Below are 23,876 nucleotides of genomic sequence, written 5' to 3'. Positions count from 1 at the left end.
AGTCAGGGCGCCGCCTCCTTGTATACAGGGCACACTCATGAGCCACACGTGGCTGGAGAGGTTTCTGCGCAGCTCCAGAGACAGCTGGGCCCTGAAGGATTGTCAAAGAAGCTTCTACCTACCAGGAGCTTCAGCGTGGCTCTGCAGTAGTGTCGGAGGACCCACTGGGCGTCCTGCCTGACTTAGCCCAGGGGCCTGGCTGCTAGTTAATCTGGGTGGTAAAAGAAAGAGAAGGAACGCAGAAGACACTCTGCCTGAGGTTAACTGGAGCTCCTTCTTGCTGCTCAGCTCAGCCACTAGGACTCTGCCAGTCCTTCCTTCTTCCTTGGTCCCAGCACAGCACCGAACCCTGGTGAGCCTTCTCGAAATACAAAGGGAAAGGCAGAGCCTGGTGTTGTCTGCAGCCAGAGTCTGACGGCCAGAGGGATGGAGGGATGTCCCTCTAGTGCCTCCCTTGCCAGGCCCAGCCAAGGCACCCAGCACTAAAGAAGTGGCCTGGCTCACCCTGTCAAAGGTCATCCCGCCACTGGACTCTGTTCGCAGAACCCTTTAGGCAAATTCCTTTCCCCAGCCGGAACCCAGAGCTTTCCAAGACATTCGGGGGGGGGGGGGAGCCACTGCTTTGCAGGCCCCGGAACTTTTCCCCCCTTTTCCTCTACCACATCAGACAGGAAAAGCTGGCTAAAGGATGCCAGTCTGGTGTCCTGAGTCTGGGCCCTGATGTCTCAGCGTCCTCCTTGAGATAGGTGCCTGGGGCCCAGCCGGAACTTCTGAGGACAGGGGCTGTGTCCGCTGCCCTGTGTGACCAGGCTTCATCCAGCAGGCAAGGGCCGGTGAGCTGCAGATGGCTGGTCACCGATCCTAACTGATACCACGACCAGAAACGCTATCCCAGGAAAAAAACTTGGCTAGGCACAAAATTGGACAGAATTCTGTGTTACGTGCCCTTCGGGTGATGTATGCAAGGTGCGTGCGAATGCGAACGGATGTCATGTTCAGGCTTGGGTCTCGGGAGCTCGCTGCGTTCATGCAAATATTCTACAATCCCGAAATCGGAAACACATCTGAGCCCAGGTGTTTCCAGCAAGGGTGGCTCTGCCTTAGTGATGGCAGCAAGCCCCCGTTCCGTGCTCGGCCAGAGGCCCAGCACCATTCCAAGGTCTGTACTACTAACTCACTTAAGCTCCCCCAGCAAAGGCAAGCTCCTTATTACCATCACCCTCACTGCGTGCTCAGGAAAACTAAGGCCTGTAGAGGTGAGGTAATTTGCCTGAGGTCACGCAGTTTAATGAGGGGTAGGACCAGACCAACTGGTCCATGCCCAGATTCAGACTCATCAGAGCTCTGCTCAGGGAGGGGAGTGACAGGTAGAGTGTGGGGGAGGGGAGACCTTTGACAATATCACCTAGAGCCTTCTGTGCAAAGCACCACCAGAATTCAAGAGACTCCCTCCAAGCAACCCCCCACCCCCCCCATCTTCCCCCGCTTCCTCCTACCCCTGCCTCCACAACCCAGCCCGCACACGAGGCCTGACTAAGTAGTTGGCTCTAAATGGCATCAGTCATCTTTGAGACTAAACCAGCACCCCCTGAAGAAGAGGGCAGAAGCGGCAGGGCCAGCTACCAAGGATCACTTGGTGCCAATTAGCAGACCCACCATGCCAGGCCCAGATGGAGCCTTGCCTCGACCGGCTTGGGCCTTACTTGGTCAATTATCACCTATCCCTGGAACCTAGGGGCCAGGCGGGGAGAAAATCTGCTTCCTTGCAATCCCCCTCCCGTCCCCGTCTCCGGCTGCCTGCCATCCCCGCTCGCTTGGCCAAGCGCTCAGGGCATCTGCAGAAGGCAAGAGCAGGCTGGCTGCCTGGACTGCTGTCCTGAGCTGCAGGGCAGAGCTCTGTCTCTGTCCTGCTGGGTGGCTAACCTCAGTAAGACAGTCTCCAACCCTAGCAGTCCACACTTGGCCTTGTCATGATTTTCCTAACCAGTGGCATTTGAACACAAGGATTCACAATTCCTAAACTAGACGTCTTAACCCCTGCCATTTTCTAGTTATGTGACCTTAAGGTGGCCAGTCACCCCTTTTGAGCCTCAGTTTCTTTTACTTTTCTTTTTTGTTTTTGTTGTTATTGTTTTTTGTTTTTGTTTTTGTTTCTTCTGAGACAGAGTTTCTCTGTGTAGCCCAGGCTGTCTTGGAGCCTGTAGACCAGGCTGGCCTGGAACTCACAGAAATCGGCCTGCCTCTGCCTCCCCGGTGCTGGGATTAAAGGTGTGGTCCACCATGCCTGGCAGTCACTGTGCTGTTAAAGACATGCACAGTTGGCTCTTTTAAGTCCCTAGGTACAAACCAGGGCCAGTCCCACTGGGTGAGGTGAAATGGACTACTAGGTGCTGAGTGGTGAGTGGGGTAGGGCTGAGCCTCAGGACCACTGCACATAGTAGGTGTGCCGGTAGATTCCTTTGGAAGGATGGGCTGATATCCTGAACTCAGGGCCTGTCCTTTGTGACTCCAGGGACTCAAAGCCCTCCTGGCAAGCTGTAACAGCAGAACTGCCACTTTCCAGAACCTTCTGTAGGCTGGACCAGTGCTCAGCCCTGCACAGCACGGATTCTCTCACTTGATTCATGTCATTGCACACCAGCTTTGGCAAGATTAACATTTGGATTTTCTAGAAAAGCAAATTGGGGGTTGGGGCGGCAAGATGGCTCAATGGGTAAGACACCAAACCACCAAGACTGCCAACTTCATCAGGAAGTCCTCTGACCTCCCCACATGTGCGCCTTGGCAGGAATACCCCAATACACATATGCATATGCACATGCCCACGCACACATAAAAGGGAAAATGAACCAGGCAGTGGTGGTGCACAAGTCCAGGACAGCCAACACTACACAGAGAAACCCTGTCTTGAAACGAACAAACAAGTCCTGATCTCAGGCCGGTCAGTCACCCGGAGTTGGCTCTTCGTGAAACACACACGTGGTTTCTCACTTACTAACCCGCTGGTTGGTTCAGCAACCATCACTGAGGGCAGAACAGGTCTGTGCTGGCTGGAGGCCTGAGCTGGCTGCTAGGCAGAGATTGGGGGGTGGGGGGAGGGGCAGGGGGTACAGCTAGATGCCCTGAGGAAAACAGAGCAGGCTGTGCAGCCAGGCTACCCAAGTACCTGTGAGTGGATGACAAGTGGCCAGCAGAGCTAGAGAAGCATCTGATGGAAGCAGGAGTTGGGAATGTGGCACAGTTGGTAGAGTGTTTGCCTCACATGCACAAAGCCCCAGGTTTGATCTCTAGCACAGAATAAACCAGCTGTGGTGGCATACACAGTATAATCATATCACTGTGGAGGTAGGCGCAGAATTAGAAATTCAAGGTCATCAGCCGGTTGTGATGGTGCACGCCTTTAATTCCAGCGCTCGGGAGCTAGAGGCAGGTGGATCGCTGTGAGTTCGAGGCCAGCCTGGTCTAACAAAGTGAGTCTGGGACAGTCAAAGCTACACAGAAAAACCCTGTCTTGAAAAACCAAAAAAAAAAAAAAAAAAAAAAAAATCAAGGTCATCTTCAGCTAGTGGGTTCAAAGCCTGGGCTACAGAGGAAAAACAAAAACAAGCTTTGGTGGGGCAGACTGAATTCTTCTGGCTGCCTTGGGAATCTGGGGACTCAGGACTTTGAGTTTAAGAACTGGGAAAAAGAACTGGGCGTGGTGGCGCACGCCTTTAATCCCAGCACTTGGGAGGCAGAGGCAGGTGGATCGCTGTGAGTTCGAGGCCAGCCTGGTCTACAAAGTGAGTCTAGGACAGCCAAAGCTACACAGAGAAACCTTGTCTTGAAAAAACAACAACAACAACAAAACAAAACAAAACAAAAAAAAACAAAAAAAAGAACTGGGAAAAAAAGCTGTTCTTAGCAGACAGGTCCAGAAGACAGAGCAAGTGGCAGGCCTGAGTCCATCTGCGCACTGAAGTGGTCCAATGGATCATGAAGATGCTAGTGGCCTGGCACTTCTCCCTGCTTCTCCATCCTATGAGGTTGTATTTCTCCACTCAGCCAACAACTGACACCTCCCGGGGGTCCCACTGGGGCTGGGAGAAGATGCCACGCACATGTTCCTGCAAGCCCCTGGGGCTGTTTTCTATTGGGAGAACAAGGAGAGGGTCACTGAAGGGAAACAGCCTGAGGCAGGGTCCGGCACTGCTTTGGCACCTTAGCAGAAGTCTAGCCGGCCTTTCTAAGGTGATAACCTTTGAGTAAATTAGACAGAACACCAGGCAGGGGGTGCAGTTTAGCTGCCGCCTGGACATGAAACCCGTCTGCGGAGCCACCCGGCTAGAGCCCTGAGGAGGATGGGGAGGTAGCGAGGCACCAGGAGACACTTGGAGTTGACCCCCTGGGCCTCGTGGATCTATTCTGAGTGCTGAGCTATTGTCCAGTGGGTCCCTGCATTGGCTGGCAGGGACAAAGGTTGGACAGGGAGGTCCCTGTGTAACTCTGCTCTCAGTTCTCAGCTTCCTGAACTCTTGCTTGTGACATCCAAGAGTTGGGGGATGGGGGCCAGCCCAGAACTCTCTTGGAGGTCGGGAGAGAAGAGGGAGTTAAACCTTTTTGTTTGTTTGTTTTTTTTGAGACAGGGTTTCTCTGTGTAGCCTTGGCTATCCTAGACTCACTTTGTAGACCAGGCTGGCCTCGAACTCACAGCGATCCACCTGCCTCTACCTCCCAAGTGCTTGAGGTTAAAAAGCATGTGCCACCACCGCCCGGTGAGGGAGCTTCGTCTTAAGAGCCTTGTCTGTCTGCTTCCCCCTGGGCCTCAGTTTCCCCAGATGCCAACAGAAGTCTCGAGCTGGTGTTCTTCTCACTGTTCATCCTAGCGACTGGCAAGGCCTCCGGGGCAAACAGCCCAGCTGGGCTCATAAATTCATACAAGCCCTTGGGGAGACTTCCTGAAGTAGGTACCATTGCCCCAATGACCAAGGGAGGGCAGCCCAGGTTGCAAGAGCAGGAAACATGGTGTGGGCACCACATGTGAGTGAGTGTGGAGGGACAGGAGGTGGCCATCAAGGCGGGAGAGATGGGTAGTACCCAGTCTACGAGGGTCCTGAAGATCTTGGGCTCCCTGGAGGGGTACTTGGGACAGCAGCTGCACAGGGAGGCTTTGAACACTTGCTCTGAATTCACCTGCTCAGAAGGGCCCATCCAGGGATTTTTAGTGCATTCCTGGGGCCATGCAAACACTGCCACAATCGATTTCAGCATGTTCTCTTTGCCCCCAAAGTAAGCCCTGTTACCCATTAGCAGTCTTTTCCCGTTCTCCCCTGTTCCCTGCCCTTGGCAGCCACACATCGACTTCCTGTCTCTTCAAATGCGTCTTTTCCTACGCCTATTTCCTATAAATGGAATCGTACTTTTGTGACCGGCCTCTTTGAGAGAGCACAATGTTTTCAAGGTTCCCCGGTGGGAAGCGCATACCTGGGCTTCGTTCCTTTTTGCAGCCAAATAATATTCCATTGTCCGCCCCTCTTCCTCTTTCAGTAACGAGGGACAACTCGTGTTTTAGAAAGCTGGCTGCGGAGGTTGGGCAGGAGGAGGCCAGATGGCCCTGCGAGGCCGAGGAGTGGGTGGGAAGAGCTTTCTAGATGCCTGCAGGGGTGGGAGCTGGCCAAGAAGAGACTGGCATGGGACCCTGCTGTGGAGGGAAGACCTGGTAATTGAGTGGCTGCAGGGGGTGGGAGAAGAGGAGGTGCAGGCAGGGAAAGGGGGACCCTCGTGGTGACTGGGCGGGGAGTGAAATGGCCTCCCACGTTGAAGAGGAGCAGGTTTGAGGAAGTTCGGGGGACCGGTGGTGGCTGGTGGAGAGGTGACTGGAGAACCGGCTAGGGTCAGAGTAGCCTGGGACACGGTAGCCCAGCCCAGCAGCTGGGAAGGTGGTCCAGATGGAAGGGCTGGCATGGGACGGAGGGGAGAGAGCAGCCACCTGCCAGGCAGCCGGGGAACTGGCCGGCAGATGGAGCAGGCGGTGAGAGCTGTACGTGCTCTGATGAGGGAGCCAGGAGGAGTCCAAAGCTTGGGGGCAAATCCTTTGGTATCATAGGACAGTTCTAGACCCTCCCACAAGCCCCCACGTTCCCGTGTGCAGAGAAGGACACACACTCTGAGAGGCTAGCCCTGGGCTGGTGCCAGTCTGCCGCCGCCGGTATGGCTGGATGCCCTAGAATCCCTGGGCCATGCCAAGATGGTAGCGTATCTTGGGCCACAGCAGCAAGGGCCGATGAGTGAGGAGGAGTCGGGTCTACAAAGCCAGAGGATGCAGAGTTTTCCAGAGTGGCAACTGTTGATCCATCTGCTCTCCACCGGCACTTGGGGACTGTGGATGAAGGGAGTCGGTCACCCTGGACTCTAAGGTGGAGTAGGAACACAGACGAAGCCAGTCTGCAGGCAGCTGACCCCGGTTTTGCTGCCAAAGCCTCATCCTGAGAGGTGACTTTCTCTCTTCATGTTTTAATTCCCCTGTCTGGGTGCAGGAGTGGCAGGGTGACTGCTAGCGCAGGCTCAGTAGGTTTCAAGAGATTGGAATGGCCCAAATCCTTAGGGCAGAGCTAATTCCCCAGGGGACCCAGGATTGTTGCTGTGTGTATGTTGGTCCGGAGTACGCCCCAACCTCCACTCCCTACCCCTTCCATCACCCACCCCACCCCTTCCATCTCCACCATGGGACCCTCCTCGGTCCTGTCCGTCACTGAAGCCACTGAAGCCTCATTGTTTGTGAAGTCCTGTCTAACCCCCTGTGGTCAGGCTACATGGCCTGATCAGGAAAGCATGAATCAAGGTGGCCTTTGATTAGCTTGGTCACCAACTTTGCTGACCTATGTCCTGGAAGCAAGCAGGAGAGGCAGGCCTGAGAGGGGCTGTTTTCTGGGGTCCGTAGGGAGCCATGCTCGGCTTGGTACTGAGCAGAGCTCCTCTTCTGCCCTGTGCCAGGTGCTGTGTTCCCTGGAACTACATAGCCACCTTGTTTGGCAGGAAATTTTTCACCGGTAAGGACAGTGCAGCTCAGAGAAGTCAGCTAACTCGTCCGAGGACACTGTGCACTTGATAGCTTGATTTGAACAGGTTAACCGTGTGTATGGGCCAAGATTGTTCTAACCCCTTTGTACAGAAGAGGAACCAGTTTTCAGCAGTGCTAAGTGTTGTTGCTCTGTCACTGGTCACGATGAACAACCAGCTGGATATGGGACTCAGGAGGTGGCCTGCTCCCTAAGCTGTGTTCACTGCCTTCCTAGCTTTATACTCCAAGGCTCTCTTCTCGCTGAAGCAGGCAGCATCAAGAAGCATTTATACAATGCTTGCTGAATACCAGCTTGTAGGCTAGGCAGAGAGCAAGCAACAGTGAATTGTATGCAGATTCAGTTCTGGGTCAGCTGAGAAAACGGCCAAGAAACCCTGTACATGGGTAATTAATTATACCAGGAGGGTAAAGCTCTTTGAATTTGGGGTTTGTTTCAAACCCCAGGAAAGGCAAGGTCTCTGATCTGAAGGCTCAGCAGGGGGAAGATGAGTTGCTAAGACTGGGGACTTGAACCATAAACACCAAACACCAGGGCTGGAAAGACCAATTAGGAGGATTTCATTTATGTTAGCTGTCTGGATACAAGGAAATGGATGTTCAGAGAGGTGCAGTCACTTGCTAAAAGTCACACAGCACCCAGGCACGTGATAGATGTCTTCCAGATGAGGACCCCTGGCCTGTAGGTGAGCCAGCAGCATTTCATCCCAGGAAGCTTTTCTTTTGTAGTTCTTTCCTATTTACCGCCTCACTTACACAGAGGCTAAGAGGGAGAGGGCCCAACCACCAACCTCTGGATTCCCTTCCCAGGCCAGCAGGAACGGGTAGGTGGATTTGAACCCATCCACACTCCCATGACTGCCTGAAGTAGAAGCTAACCCATGCATGTCCCAGCTGCAAGGCTGCGGAAGAGTGGAAGGGAGGGGCCACACCACCCCTGGGGAGAACCCAGAGTACCAGGTGTTGCCTGAGTGGAGATGCTGCCCCCTCAGGCTGAACTTGGTACTGCAATCCCCGTTTTGTTTGTTTGATTGATTGATTGTTTGATTGGCCAAACTCTACATAATGCCTAGCTAGGCATGTGCTTAAATCAAGTATCATATGTGCATGTGTAGAATGCTCACCTCAGACCTAGGTCTATGTGACTCCAGGAGTGTCCTCAGCATGTACCCAGTCCCCCCTAGTGTGGTCTAACTGCCCTGACTGTCTATAACACGTCATGTCTGTGATCTAGAGCCCTATTACCTAGTTACAGGCTGGTTAGCAGCTAACCAGGTAAGGAACCCAGACTCCATCAAAGCCCCTTCAGGCCGAGGCACAGTGAGCCAGGACTGTGAGGGGAGCTGTCTGAGGGAGCTGAGTCCACAGGCAACTTGCGGGCTGGACCAGAGCCATGCTGCCAAACTGGACCTGAAAACCTAGACCCTCAGGAGCCAGGATCCCCAGGATCACAGCTAGGGGTCCCCTCCTCACGCGGCAGCCTCCCTTCATCTCACTGGACTCCTTGGTGACCCTCCCTGTGTTCTTTCCTAGGCTGTCCATCAGGAACCTTCAAAGCCAACCAAGGGGACGAGGCCTGCACCCACTGTCCCATCAACAGCCGCACCACCTCCGAGGGCGCCACCAACTGTGTATGCCGGAATGGCTACTACCGGGCCGACCTGGACCCCTTAGACATGCCTTGTACAAGTACGTCCTCTCCTGCCCACAGGAAGGCTCTCGGGACAAGGGGAATGGCCACGGAACAGCTGAGTGCCTGGGGGAGGGAACAGCAAGTAGTTCCGGGTCAGCCCTACACAGTTGGCATCTGGCCTCTACCCTCTTCCACTTAGACATGTGGAGGAAAAAAATCAAGGTCTTGATTCACAGAGGGACAGGAGAGGACTTGATAGAAGAGCCAGGTGACACCTGCAACAGAGGCTGCTCAGTGCTCGGGCTGCAGCTGCAGCTGGACCTCGGGTCAAAGGTCAAAGTTCCCTTGGAAAACAGCAGCGTTCTGTCCCCTACATCAGTCAGGGATGGCATTCACAGAGCTGACCCCAATGACTTAGACCACACAGACTTATTCTGTCATGCTGAAGGGGCTTGAAGGGCTCAGAATGGTGCGTTCATGACGGCTTCTAAGGCATCTGGCTTTCCCCCTTAAGGTCACTTTTTCTAATACTGCTGCTGTAGCTTCAGCCATCACACACACATGCACACCATACCAAATATAGACACACACGTACACATATACAAACACATACATACACACTCACACACACATATACACACAGGAAACACAGCATGCACACATACACATACCAAACATAGATACACACGTCCACACACACACTTGTACACCTACATACACACAGAGACACAACACACACACATACACAAACACATACCAAATATAGATACACATGTACACACACTCACACACATACATACACAAACACACACATGCTCAACACACACAAATACATACACATACTCACACATACATACACATGCATTCACACACACCTTCAAGGCAGCAGAAAGGAGAAAAAGTCACTATGTAGCCATCTCGCTCTGTTTTAAGGCACAACTCTAGAGATCTTGGAGGGATCACTCAGTGGCTAAGAGCACTTAACCCTGCAAGCATGAGGACCTAAGTTCAAATCCCTAGCACCCATGTAAAAAAAAGGGCAGGCACTGAGGGGTGTGGGAGAGTGGAGACTGGCTGATCCCAGGAGCTAGCCAGCCAGCCTTGTGGAAGAGTGAGCTTCAGGTGAGTGGGAGACACTGCCTTAAAGCAAGGCAGAGAATGACAGAGGAAGATAGTAGGCGCCCTTGCTCTGACCCCCATATGGCCATGCACACATCCACATGCTCACATGCATGCAACACACCCACACACTCACAGGCAACTCACCCCACACACTCACGTGCTCACACGCATGCACACATACACTCACATGCATGCACACACCCACACAGTCACAGGCAACACATCCGTGCATTCACACATACACTCACATGCACTCACACACATAAGATGCCCTCACCACTCAACAGTGGCTGGCACTCAATCACAAAGTCTGGGAAGTGTAGTCTGAGAGACATCAAATCACCACCCTGGGTTCAGAGGGTCAACAGATGCCTCCTAGAGTGAAGGGGCTTGTCCCTCCCGAAAGCCCGGTGACCTGATTTAAGTCAGCAGAACCCACGTAAAGGTGGAGGGAGAGAAGCAACTCCACAGAGTTGTCCTCCCAGCCATACTTACTGGGAGCACGTTACAGAACACACAGGAAGGAAGGGTAGGAGGGAGAGAGACTGGTAGCGTGCAGGAGTCATCCCTAACACGACACTACTGTCTCCAGGAACAAACACTGAAGAGGCTGGGACCTGGAGGAAGGCAGATGGTGATGCCCAGCCAGACAACATATTCTAGAAGCTTCTTTGGGTAGAAGGAAAGATTTTTTGGGTAGACAGAAAGATTTGGAGGAAGATTTTTAGGGGGCCAGGGCTTGGGGGGGGAGGCGGTGGGCATTGAGGGGAGACAGTACCCACAGCCTCCACTGAGTCTCCTCTTTTCCCTTCCCTATAGCCACTCCCTCTGCGCCCCAGACTGTCATCTCCAGCGTCAATGAGACGTCCCTCATGCTAGAATGGACCCCACCCCGAGACTCGGGGGGCCGTGAGGATCTGGTCTACAACATCATCTGCAAGAGCTGTGGCTCAGGCCGGGGCGCTTGCACCCGCTGCGGGGACAACGTCCAGTACGCGCCCCGCCAGCTGGGCCTGACGGAGCCACGCATCTACATCAGCGACCTGCTGGCGCACACGCAGTACACGTTCGAGATCCAGGCCGTAAACGGTGTCACTGACCAGAGTCCCTTCTCACCCCAGTTCGCCTCTGTGAACATCACCACCAACCAAGCAGGTGAGCCCCACGGGTGCACAAGGGGGAGGGAACTGTCACTGTGTGCCGCCACGCGGTGTGCTAAAGCGGCAGTGTCCACCTGTGATCCTAGCACATAGGGCGGGTGAGGCTGGAGGATCGTGCATTTGGGGGCGTCCCGGGCTACATAACTCTCCAAAAATCGACAGCCCTGCCTGGGGCTGAAGCGCAATAGTAGAGCACTTGCCTGCCTGGATTTGATTTCCTGACACTTTAAAACAAAACAACAGCAGCAGCAGCAGCAAGGTTTTGCCTTTTGTGGTGCACACGTTAATGAAGGAACAGCTTACGTTGCTACAAGACCTGGCACGTGGTGGCTTAAGGACTACAAACATGTCTCCCTCTCTCAGAAGAGGTGAATGATGCGGACCACGGGACGGGTGTCTGGTCCACGGGATCCAGGGGTCGGGGCGTCTGCCTGCTCTCACCAATTTGCCCAACCTGAGTCAGGAAGGAGCAAGGATCCCTGGGACATGACGATGTTTGATCCAGGTGATGGGAATGGCTGGCTTGGTCATGTGGCCACTTCCGGGCAAAGTGGAGGTGGCAGGCCTGAGGGACATCTAGCAGTTTCCATCAGTGCTTCCTGAGACACACGTAGCCCCCCTTTAGCCTAACCCCCAGGACAAGTTAGATTCTCCCAGAATTCATCTTTGACGATCCTCTACAGCACAATCCTAGCCACAGCCCCTGCTCCCTTCAGCCCCTCCCCCCCAGGCCCACCACCACGTCTAAGGGGTGCTTCCCAGACACACCGTGGGGACCCACGGAACAAGCAGGGTCCTTACGGCACCTGCAGAGTAGGCAATGTGAGAGTGGCCCCTGGGCTGTTCACTCGGCAACCTTTCGCTGAATAGCAAGTTCTTCCCCCAGGGAGAAGCAAGCCACTCCTCAGCTTGTCCATCATGGGGAGTACCCAGGGATCCTGGAGGCAGAGGATCAGGCCAAGCCAGGAAGGCTTCCTGGAGGAGGTGGGCTACAGTTTGCAGAACTAAGGGGACCCAGGAAAGAAAGGGAGGGTACCTCGGGAAAGAAAGAGGAGCCACTGCAGCAGTAGGCCTTTCTGCTCAGAGCCAGAGAAGTCAGGTCACAAAGCAGGAAGAACATCTCCGGTGCTAGAATGTGACCAGGGGTCTGGTGACGTGTGGCTCTGTATCAGAACACGTAGCCCTGGCATTCCATGTGCTTTGATAACTGTGTTTTTTAGATATATCTGCCTGGGACCCTGTAACTTCTTTTGCATGTGCATTTGTGAGCTTGTGTGCATCCAGCTGTGGGGGGAGGGGAGGCAGAAAGGACTTATATTTGACCATGAATGTGGCTCTGCTGTCTGATTTTTGTGTCTGAGAAAGAATATGGCTCCTCATAGGACCATGGGATGTAACTGGCTAACGATGTGAGAGGAGTGTATTAGTCAGTTACTGAGATGATAATGCTAAGTAACAAAAGTACCCCTCCAGTAGTTTGGAACAGTGAACTACTGTAAACAAACAAACAAACAAACAAACATGGATCTATCCTTAGATTAGAGTCCAGAGGGGTAAGACTCCTTAGAGAACCTCAGAAGCTACAGCTATTGGCCCAGATACCCAACAGCCCACGGGGGCTCAGTGGTGAGTCTGTCCATCTTGAGAAAACTCAGCTGGAAGACCCGGCTATCAAAGAGGAAGGGAACAATGCTTTTCCACTGGGAGAAGGCAGAAAGGAAGCTTTGAGGGCTCGTCTGGGGAGCTGTGGGGGCTTCCCTGGCCCCTACTGGATGCTCAAGGTGAGGAAGAGCTGTGGCTAAGAGCATCAGTGCTTAGCTGCAAAGGTGGGGCCTGAGCTGCTGAGAAGGGTTCCCTCCTCTTTAAATCTGGACACGCTCAGAAAAGGGGATAGAAGGGAGGGGCCTCTTAGAGAAGGTGTTGGGGGGGTGGTCCTCAGGAATGAAGAAACAGGAACAATTAGGAAATGACTCAGTAGGTAAGCTACTAACTGCATAAGCATCAGGGCTTGAGTCCAGTCTCCAGAGCCTACATACAAGGCTAAATACAGCAGTACTGGCTTCTAATCCCAGCACTGGGGAGACAGAGACAGGAGGATCCCTGGAGTTCATTGGCCAATGAAGGACCCTGTCTCAGGTGGGCAGTACCTGACCAAGGACCCGAGCTTACCCTCTGGCCTCCACACACGCGCTCACATGAACGCACACATGAAGGATGAAGGATTCGGAGCAGAAGACCTGGTTTTCCCATCCTCACTTTGACATTTGCTTGCTTATGTCCTGGGTATAACGGTCAGCTATCACTGCAAGAGTGCTGCGTAACAAAACCACCTCAAAGTTCAGCAGACAAGAGTAGCCTTTGTGTTCTCCTTCACTGTGGGATCCTGTAGGTCACTGGCTCCTCTCGTGGGGCCCCACGCTGCTGGGCAGGCATCATCTTATGGTGTAGGTTTCTCTCCAGTCTTTGCTGTGACTCAGCACCAGTGGGCGCGTGGCAGGACCCACGCTGCACCAGCAGCTACCCATACCTCGGCAGTCGTAGCAAGTCCACCGCCAAGGCCAGCATCGACGGGGCGGGAAGTGTGTTCTGCCTGCCGAGTGGGCCCTGCTGTTCCTGGCCAAAGAACTGGAGGCCGAGCCTTCTGTCACACCCAGGAAGTCACTTCCTTATTTCCGTGTCCGTTTTCCCTACCAAACTGTGCACTGCTGAGACCAGGCAGAAGGTTTTCAGAACACAGCCTCCTGGTCTGCACCCAGGTTGAGCCTGCGAGTAGGGTCTGAGGACTATTTATAGAGGTGTTCCAGTGTTTCTTGCGGTCAGACAAATCTGAGAAACTTGAGTCCAGCTGAACCCAAGTCCTTTCCTGGGCTTTGCCCCCTTTCCCACTTCTCCCTGCCTCAAGCACATCTCACACCCCACCAGGAGCTGGGCAGCCATATAGAGTTGTCTGTCCATCTGCCCCCTCCGCCCCCTCCGCCCCCACCCTCCACACACACACACACACACTCACACATCACCAGCAAATAGGCTGAGACACAAAGACCTGGGGGGGGGGGGGCCAGTCGCAAGAAGTCCCGCTACTAAGTGGGCTCAGCTCTTGATTTAAACCTGGGAGACCAGTAAGATGCTGGGGCCACTGGCCTCTCAGTCCAGCCTGGAGCAAACGGTCCTGCCTGTAAGGATTTACACTGTGGGTATGAGGTAAACCGTAGACACAGAGGCTCTATCAGAGCTGCCTGGAATGAGACCCGGGTGCCCACCGGTGCAGACCACTGCCTTCTTGGGCTCAGAGGCTTCTTCCCTCATTAAGCATTTGAGTTGGGCTCTGAAGACGGAAGAGATGGGATTGGACAAAGAGGACAGTGTCCTTAGGGAGAAAAGGGCAGGAGGTAGTGGACAGCCAGCCCTGCTACTCCTCCTAAGCAATGAGCGCCCCCATCCCCACCCCCCACCCCCCACCCCCCACCCCCACCACAGGGCCTTTGCACATGTGGCTCTGGCCTGCCCGCAGACCTGAGCTCATCTCGCTGACAGTCCTGACTCAGACACCCAGCCTAGCGCCAGGGCTTTGCATTCCTGCGGCTAAAATTTAGTTTTATGTCTCTTGATCATTATGCGTCTGTCTGTCTGCCCGACCATCACCGCCCACGTGCAGTGGTCTGCTTTTCCTCATAGAGGCTGTCCCGGCAAGCCAGAAGGGGACACCCCACAGGGAGCAACCCAGAAGCATTCACAGAAGGTTCAGGAAAGCGTTCACGGAAGGGGAGCTTGGGACACTGCAGGAATACCGGGGGTGGGGGGGGGGGACGGGGGGGGCGGTTCCAGACCTATGCATTCAGTGATGGGTTTTGGACAGACCTTAAAATTTAATTTATAAATATCTAGTTCACTACCTTAAAAGGAAAAAGCTTTTCTCTTTGGGCAAGCCCTGGGCTGCGATCACAGTCCCCTGGCACTCGCAGGGGCCAGAGCTGTCTTCTGACTTCATAAAGCCGTCACGCGCCTCCACCCACACTCTGCCTTTGCAGGGTGCCTTCTGCCCAGTCACAAGTGGTGCTCGGAGACGAAGGAGGGAGGCTGGACTGGGCTTTCAGGCCTTGTGCTAGAATAAATGCCAAGCCACGTGCCCAGACCCACCAGCCGGGAATGAAAAACCCCAGGACTGGGTCCGGCTGTCAGAGCCCTCGTCCTCTGCCACCTGGCCATCCTGTCCCCTGGGCCCAACACACAGGGAACAGAGAGACCAGAGAGTAAAACACACAGCTCCTTGAAGAGGTGGCATTTCTGTGGACATCCAAATGACAAGCAGGACAGCCGGGTCGCATGGATGGGGAAACATCTCAGTCACAGGGAGCGGTCCTCAGAGTAGCCTAGAATCCTGGGCCCCCCTCCAAGGATAGTCTAAGCTCTTCAGCACGTCACCCCCATCCCCATTTCACACCTACCATGTCCCAGAGATGATGATAAAAGTCTGGGTGTGGGAGTTGGGTTGGAAAACCTGGCTTTTATTTATTTATTTTTATTCTTTTATTTTTTTACTTTTTTTTTTTTTTTTTTTTGAGACAGGAACTCGTATAGCCCAGGCTGGCCTTGAACTCAGTACGTAGCTGAGGATAACCTTGAACTTCTGATCCTCCTGCCTCTATTTCTCGAGCCCTGGGATTCCAGGTTTATGACACCATGGCTGCCTCAATTCCAGCCCAGCTGTCCCCAACTTGTCCCCTAGGCTTCGTCTAGTCAGTAAGTTTGCCTCTACTTACTCTTCCTTGTAGGCCTCTTTCCTTACAGCGCTATGGCGAGGGATTCAGCTAACGTCCCCAGTGCCGTACAGGCTGGTACTCAAAACCCAGAGGTCCCCTGCACCCACCGTGACCGTGAAGTCCATTGCATGAACCCACTGTTCCGTCCACGCGGACTCTAGGCTGGGCCCTCAGCCGTGAGCCCCTCACAGAGCCGAGAGGTGCTTTGGTATTTTGATAGATAAGAGCCAGGAACTGAGTCAGGGACCCTCACATGGCCGTTGAGGAAGGGAAGTCACAGGATCTGAATAATGCCATCAGGGCCAGGGGTGGCAGGACAGCTGCAGACAAGAGTCCCTACTGTGGCCAGATAGGTGACTGTGGCTTTTAAGGTAAGGCACGCTGAGCAACGGGCTGGTTTATTGGGGGCATCCCCTATCCTCCCGGCCCAGTTGGTCACATGGGAGAAAGGACAGCACTGCCGGTTCTGACCAACTTCCGTGTTTTCTGAGCTAAGGTCCCAGCTGTGAAGGAGACCTCACTTTTCTGGCCTCAGTTCCCCTGCCTTCAAAATGGGCTTTTGCAGAGGACTGTTAGAAAGGTAAGCAATAGTGTGGCGCCGTGCCAGATCACTACAGACTTAGCAATTTCCAGCTGCACACAGTAGGGCCTCACAAGGCTGTGCGGATCTCTGCCAACTAAACAGGGTGTGCGCCTTGCTGCTGGGGCCGTGGGATCATCCAAGCTTTTTTTTTTTTTTTAAGATTTATTTATTTTATTTATTGTATATGAGTGCTTCATCTGCAGAAGAGGGCATCAGATCACATTATAGATGGTTGTGAGCCATCATGTGGTTGCTGGGAATTGAACTCAGGACCTCTGGAAGAGCTGGTGGTGCCCTTAACCACTGAGCCATCTCTCCAGCCCCCGAGTTTTTAATCTTTATTTTTGCACAGAACCCAGGACCTCATATATGCCAGGTTTGTGCTCTACTGCCTCGCTATATAACTTCCCCCTCTTTAAATTTTATTTATTTATTTGGTTTGTTTTTTTGTTTTTTTTTTTTTTTGAGACAGGGTTTCTCTGTGTGACTTTGCCTGCCCTGGACTCACTTTGTAGACCAGGCTGGCCTTGAACTTGCATCGATCCGCCTGCCTCTGCCTCCTGAGTGCTGGGATTAAAGGCGTGTGCTATCACGCCCGGCTCCCTTTTTTATTTTGAAGTGGAGGTCTCACTAAGTTGCCCAGGCTGAGCTAACATATACCATGTAGGCCCAGGTAAACCTTGAATTTGAGATCCTCCTGCCTCAGCTTCCCGAGTAGCTGAGGTTATAGGCCCTGGGTCACCAGGCCCGGCTTCTGGCCCTTTGTGTATTGATTGAGACAGCGAGCAGAATCTGCATCGAGTTCTCCCAGGGATGGGTGTTTCCTTCATCTGGGAGCCACCCTGAGCCACTGAGGCCTGTCAAGTCCTTGCCCAGACCCTCTGAGAGCTCTCAGTCATCCACAGGGTGCCTGGCTTTTCAGCCTTCTGAACTCCAGGGCGTCCCACCGGGAAAGCCCCACTCCTTTAAGTTGCATCTCCATGTGGCTAACACAGGGAAATCTCCCATCCCAAGGGCCTTCGTTCTCCAGGATGGGGGTGTAGGTATCTCTTGGGGTCATATTCCTGCTCACCACAGCAGGTAACCAGGGTCGTATTGAAACGCCCCACATCACAGGGGGCCCCACCTCATCTCATGCTCATTTCTTGCTACCTAGAGAAAAAAAAAAATGAGGCCCAAAGAGATTCCTTAAATGGCTTCTCAGGATCCCAAAAGGGTCCTTAGGAGAGCAGGTCCCCAGCACCCTGCCCAGGTCTGTGTCCATGAGACCATGCCACGTGGCTCCCTTGATGAAAGACTTTGAACTCACCAAAGCCTTTCTCCTCCCCGGGACTCCTCTGATCCTTGTGCCCCTGCTGGGTCTGGGCACACAATACCTTCTGCTCTGGAACTGGTATGAACTTGTCTTCACCCTCTTCTCTCCCTGGGAGGCCGAGAGGATCAGAGAGCTCTGAGCAGGGGCCCGGGGGAAAAGGGAGAGAGAGGAAGAGAGGCAGAGGGAGGCCATATTGTATCCTGCGCTCTGATCCTTTGGAGCTGGGGAGGCGTTGCTGACTGAAGTCGCCATTGAAGACGGGTTCACCGCACGATACGGGCGGGCGGGACGGACATAGGCCAGGTGGAGCGACAAAGCCAGTGGCAAAAGAGAAGCAACATGCCATGAGTTTTCGAGTCTCTGGGGGAAGCCTGTGGCGGCAGGGGGAGGTGTGCTTGCGTTTACAGTCCGTCTCTGAGCACCGGCAGCTAGCTTTTTGGGTGCTCCCTGTTTGGAGGTGACAACGGTCAGTTGGTCTGCAGTTGCCCCAGCTGCTGTGTGTCTCTAACTAAGCCTCTAGTACAGTGGTTCTCAACCTGTGGGTTGTGACGGGCTGACCCTTTCACATGGGGTTACCTAAGACCATCAGAAAACACATTACGCGACACAGCATACGCTACACAGGGTCGCGGTATTAGGGAGGTTGAGAACTACTGCGTTAGCAGGTTGTCCCAGGTACAAACCCCTGGCAGGCACAGGGAACCGAGACATCACCCGGATAGATACACACAGGGGCTTTTTAAAGTCACGTTTGCCTGTATCCCACTGGCCAAAGGAAGTGAAGTAGCCAGACCCAGAATGAGAGAAAGGAAACCGGGTAAGTAACAAGATGAAAAGGTATAATTATGGAGCGATGGTTGCTACAACCAGTCCTCGTGGTGGCTTAGACAGAATGGAGGTGTTCTTTCTCTGGATCTGTAAAAATATTGGAAAGTAGGAAATGTGGGAGTCATCGGGGGCCCAGGCTCCTCCATACGTCTTCTTATCGTTAGGAGCCAAACTAGCTGCAGTGGCTCCAGCCATCACGGACATGTCCCAGGCGCCAGGCTAGAAGGTGAGTTAGAAGGGAGCCTGCTTTCCTTGTGAAGTGACTCCCTTCAGGTTTTATGTAATAGTTCAGCTTATATCTCCTGGCAATCTCACACGGCCTCTCTGGCCAGGAGAGAGGTTGGGGAATTGGGCACAGTGTGCCTGAACTAAGGACTCTGGTTTTGCTCGTGTCAGAAAGATTGAGTGACTATTGGAAAAGCAGCAGAAAAGTGCTGAAGAAAAGGAGCCTAGGCGGAGAGAGGGCTAGCTTGCGTGAAGCCAGCCAGTGTGCCTGCCTGCCTCCCGCCCTCCCTCCCTCCCTCCCTCTCTTGCTGACTCCTACCAATAAATATTCTTGAATCACCTACTCTGAGCCACACACTATTCCAGGCACTGGAGGTAAAGGGTTAAATGTGTGTGTGAGACAGTCAGGCAGGGTGTCTCTGAACAGGTGAGGACCACTGACACCTCTGGAAGGTGGGAGGGACCTCAGTACATCTAGGGAGGGAAAGGGCCAGAATGGATGGTGACGAGGGGGGAATGCCAGGCAGGGCATCTCTAGAGCCGTCCACGGGAGCAAGGGCAGCCCATGGTTCCGGGGCCTGCAAGGCGGACAAGGCCTGGATCTAGGGTGGGGCCTCAGACTCCCTAGTGCGTGGCCACCTCTCCCTGTGGTGCCTGAGCTCACTGGTTGTTCACACCTGGGAATGAATGACCAGATGTGGGTTCGGCCTGGTGAGCCACAGAAAGTGAGGTGTGACCACCTGCCTCTGACCAGTCAGCATCCCGGCCTCTAGAAACTGAGTCCCTCTTTTAGCCTGTGGGGACCACCTTGTACTGTCACCTCATCCACTACCAGAAGTTCCTTGTCCAGCCCCGTCATATCTTAGATTAGAGAGAGAGAGAGAATTCGGTTGGCCAAAGCCCCTGCCAGGGAAGGGCAGACTTCCCACTATCCCTCGGTCTTGCTAGAGGCCAGCAGGCCCCCTGGCCACCTGCTGCAGGGGAGCAGGCTGGCCAACTTCCCCCACCCCCTCAAGCTACAAGCCTCTTCTGCAGTCTGTCCCCTGGGGCTCCGTCTCCTGGCAAGGGTCACAGGGCACCGCTGACCCCATAGCCTGCTGGCATGCCCGGCTGATAATTGAAAATACCAGAATTCCCTGATGTCCAACTTCCAGGGTAACCCGACCCAGGGTGGGCGCGGCGGCAGGAGGGGCTCCCCCGGACAACTTCAAGCCTGTCCCTTTTCTCCCTGCTAATCCCTGGATTCAGAGAGAGGGACCAGCCCCCTGGCCTGCCTTGATCATCTTCCCGGCAGATGCCGCCTCCTCGCCACGCCTGGGTCATGGGGCTTAGGGGCTCAGAGCCCAGGATCTGCCTGAAACCCAAGCCTGCTGCAGCCCAGACCCCTCAAACCCGTGGGTCCTGCCATGCCTGGAGGGGGGGGGTGGATTGGCTTCGAGACTCCAGTCTGGAGCATAGGATGGATGTCCTTATAAGCCCTCTGCAGACTTCTCTGGTCTGTCTGTATTGCTGTAGGGAGAAGGCCTGTTGGCCCTGAATTTGCCTGGGTTTGAATCCTGGCTCCATCCCTTGCCTCATGTGGCCTTGGGTAGGTTTATTCATCCCTCCCTGCCTTCATTTCCTCATCTGTAGAGTGGGTGTTATAATGCCCAGCTCACAGATGACATGCGTGTTAACTGAGTTGACTGATCAGAAGTGGCCCCTGTGTGTGTCAGTAACCAGGGCCTCCTCTGGGTGGGCATCACGGGTCCACAGGGTCACCAGGAAAGTGCGCTGAGTGGCCAGAGGAGTGGGCAGCCACCTTCTCCAGTCCTTCTGTCACACCCCAGCACCTTCAGGACAAGGACAGACTCCAAAAATTGGGGCCACGTGCCTTTGCAGCATGGTCTCAGCCCCCTTAAGAGGCCCTTAGAGGGCTGGAGAGATGGCTCAGTGGTTAAGAGCACTGACTGATCTCCCAGAGGTCCTGAGTTCAATTCCCAGGCAACCATATGGTGGCTCACAACCACCTATAATGTGATCTGATGCCCTCCTCTGGCCTGCAGAGGTACATGCAGGCAGAGCACTGTACACATAAAAGTAAATAAATACATCTTTAAGAGGCCCTTAGGATTAGAGACTGTGGGGAGAGTCCAGCCTGTACACAGCCTGTGAGAGGTGTGCTCAGCTGCTCTGGACCCGCCCCCTGCTATGTGACCTTGGACAAATCACCCACCCACCCCCTTCTCTGAGCATGCTCTCTGTCTCCTAGCAACATCAGCTTCTCCCAGTAGTGGCCTAGGAGTCCGGGTCCCCAAGCACCACACACTTGACACCTGCAGGGTCAACAGCTGGGGATGGCTCTGTGAGGTCTATCCAGGTCTCCAGGTGACACTGGCACCAACTGAAAAGGGAGGCAAGCAACAGGACACAATCTGTCACACGTTGCTTTGCAGTTGAGAGAGAACTGGGAATTCCAGGAAGGGGGCCGGACACGACACCCTGGCTCTGGCCTAGGTTCCCTGGTTCCTCTTTAGAGAGTTTAATGCGGTGCTGGGGGTAGGGGGGGAAGTTGAGGGGTTGGCACTCACTGGGCAGAAAGAAGGCTACTTTTTGAGTCTGTGTGGCCCTGAATGACTGAGTGGATAATAGGGCTTCTCCCTGGAGGGATCCTAGTGCTCCCAGAAGTATTTCCCAGTCACAAACATAGCATTCACACACTTTTAAGTCCAGAGTGGGGCCAGAGCAGCTGAGCTCAGGTGCGGCATGTGGTACATTCATTTAAGCCCTCCACACATATTAAGTGGCCTTGCTCCATAGAGCAGGACTGTGGAAACTAAAGCTCCCAGAGGTGAGAGACCCTATCCAGGCCTCAGGGGTCAGTGGGGGGGGGGGGGATGTGCGGAAGGAGCCGAGCAGGGGTCCATCAGCCACTCTGGCATCTAAGCCAAGGACTTTGGGGAACAAGGCAGAGTGTGGAAGCTGCTGGACCACAAATCCACCAGCCTGGCTAGGGTACAGAGGACAGGCTGGTGGTCCAGAGAGGTTGGCAGTTCACCCTAGGGCCACACAGCCAGTTAACAGAGGTCACAAGGGACACAGTCTGCGGGAGCTGAGCCAGATGGAAAGAGCTAAGTCAGCTACAATGTCAGAGGGCCCTGAGCTCCCAAAAGACTAAGCCAGGGCTGGTGCAAGAAACCAAGGTAGACAGCCGGGCGTGGTGGCGCACGCCTTTAATCCCAGCACTCGGGAGGCAGAGGCAGGTGGATCGATGTGAGTTCAAGGCCAGCCTGGTCTACAAAGCGAGTCCAGGACAGCCAAGGCTTCACAGAGAAACCCTGTCTTGAAAAACCAAAAAAAAAAAAAAAAAAAAAAAGAAACCAAGGTAGAGCGTTAAGAAGGAAAGAGTCAGAGACAGGCCGTGCGTGGGCTGACCCTCTTGAGCCCTCAGTTTCCACACATGCATTTGAGCTGGTCCTTCCGGTGCTGAGCACAGCCCGCTTCACCATCTCCATCTTAGCCCCCTTGGTGAGATCAGAGATTACTGGTCAGCTGGGTTTGGTGGATTATGTACTTGATGGATTCGGCTGAGGTAAAGTTCTTGTGGCGCACATCTGACCAGCTCAGCATGTATGTCACAGTGGAAGTTAGGATGTTTATTGTAACTCGTCTAGGTCCAAAGCACTGTCCCCCAGCCCCGGGAGAAGCCCAGACCCTGCCATGCTCCAGCACTCCCTATTGGTCCTTTCTCTGACCCTTGACCCCCCACCAGCCTACTTTCTGCCCTTGTCCTCACCGGATCCACAGTTCCCTATCTATCCAGGCCCTTCTAAGATAAGCCGCACTCCCTCATGCCCGATTTGACCCCTGACCTCCGGCCTCTCTTGCAGCACCATCTGCCGTGTCCATCATGCATCAGGTGAGCCGCACCGTGGACAGCATCACCCTGTCGTGGTCCCAGCCAGACCAGCCCAACGGCGTGATCCTGGACTATGAGCTGCAGTATTACGAGAAGGTAGCGCGTTACCCCCAAGTCTCCCACCAACCTCAGGGTCAGGCTACCTGGCTCTCCATCAGCTCTACCATCCCTGCTGTGCGATCTTGAGCATGGGCCTTGACCTCACTATTCTGGCCTTGGGGACCAGCTGGCTGTTGTGAATGACACGCCACACTGGGACCTGTTGCCATCAAGATCTCCTCAGTCTTGACCTCCAGAGGCCTGAGTTTGTGATAAACTTAAAAAAAAAAAAGGCTGTGCTTAGTGGTAATAACTAGGCTTTACCTGTTGAAAGTGGCTATATGGGGCTGTGTAGGGTTTTCTGCTCTCTGCTCTGCCTCCTACAGGGTGGGCTAGTATTTCAGGGCAGTACCACGTGGGACCAGAGGACACATGCTCCACGCAGTACAAGGCTGAAAGAGTGGACACAAGAGCTGGCCTCCTGTGTGAATAAACACCAGGGGCCCCGTAACCTGGTCCTTTGACTTGTAGCCTCTCTTTCTCGTATGCATAGAGACCACATGGACCCCAGGGAAAGGTGTCACAAGGCTTCTGTTCAAACTAAGGTGTCAATAAATGACTAATAGGAAGTCCCTTGTTGGCATGAGCCTACAGTGAGCAGGAAATGGGTGGGGAACCATACCGTTAGGGCGCAGAGAAGACAGCTAGAGACAGTAGCAGGTAGGCCCGTTGGAGCCCACTTTCCGAGGCCCTACCCAGACCTAGCACCCCATCAGCTTCTGGGTTAGCTGAGAATTACTTGCCGCACGCTCACCTGGTGTCATTCGAGTGCTCCAAATCACTGGCCGTCTTTTGTACATCCCAGAGTCCTGTGTTCCAGGAAGTCAGGGGCCGCCTCTCTCTGGTCATCATCACTTTCTCCCCAAAGCCCTGAACCTGCTAGATGGGTTGAGTAAAGGAGCGACTGAACCCCTCATCGCTGCTGCTGTGCCCAGCCACTGCAACCAGCTGTCTTTCTCAGGAGGCCGGCACACCCCTCATTCCCACCCCCCACCCCCCAGCCTTTGATCTCCCCATCACACTCTCCCCTCCCTTGCTCTCTCATCCCTGCCTGTCAGCATCTCCGGGGTACCACAAAACGCTGCCACCACTACCAGCAGCGAGCATCTTCCCACAGACTCGGCCTTTTCTCTGGGAAGCCCGCACGCACGCACGCTGGCAGCCGGGGCCCTGGTCTCCCTAGGGTGTGGATGATG

The 23,876-nt window shown here is 54.1% G+C and overlaps 1 protein-coding gene across 5 annotated transcripts in view; it reads left to right on the top strand.

Moving 5' to 3' along the window:
* EPHB2 (EPH receptor B2) overlaps positions 1 to 23,876 on the top strand; it is a 187,536-nt gene that overhangs the window by 137,418 nt on the left and 26,242 nt on the right. For all 5 annotated transcript variants that reach the window (XM_084788272.1, XM_084788271.1, XM_084788270.1 and 2 more), the window contains exons 4-6: positions 8,591 to 8,746; positions 10,632 to 10,967; positions 22,553 to 22,677. In XM_084788272.1, coding sequence (XP_084644398.1) covers positions 8,591 to 8,746; positions 10,632 to 10,967; positions 22,553 to 22,677 — 617 coding nt within the window. The remainder of the gene's footprint in view (positions 1 to 8,590; positions 8,747 to 10,631; positions 10,968 to 22,552; positions 22,678 to 23,876) is intronic.

This window comes from Acomys minous (assembly GCF_964271855.1).
Source record: "Acomys minous genome assembly, chromosome: 6".
NCBI lineage: Eukaryota > Metazoa > Chordata > Mammalia > Rodentia > Muridae > Acomys > Acomys minous.
This window is presented reverse-complemented; position numbering and strand designations above follow the sequence as displayed.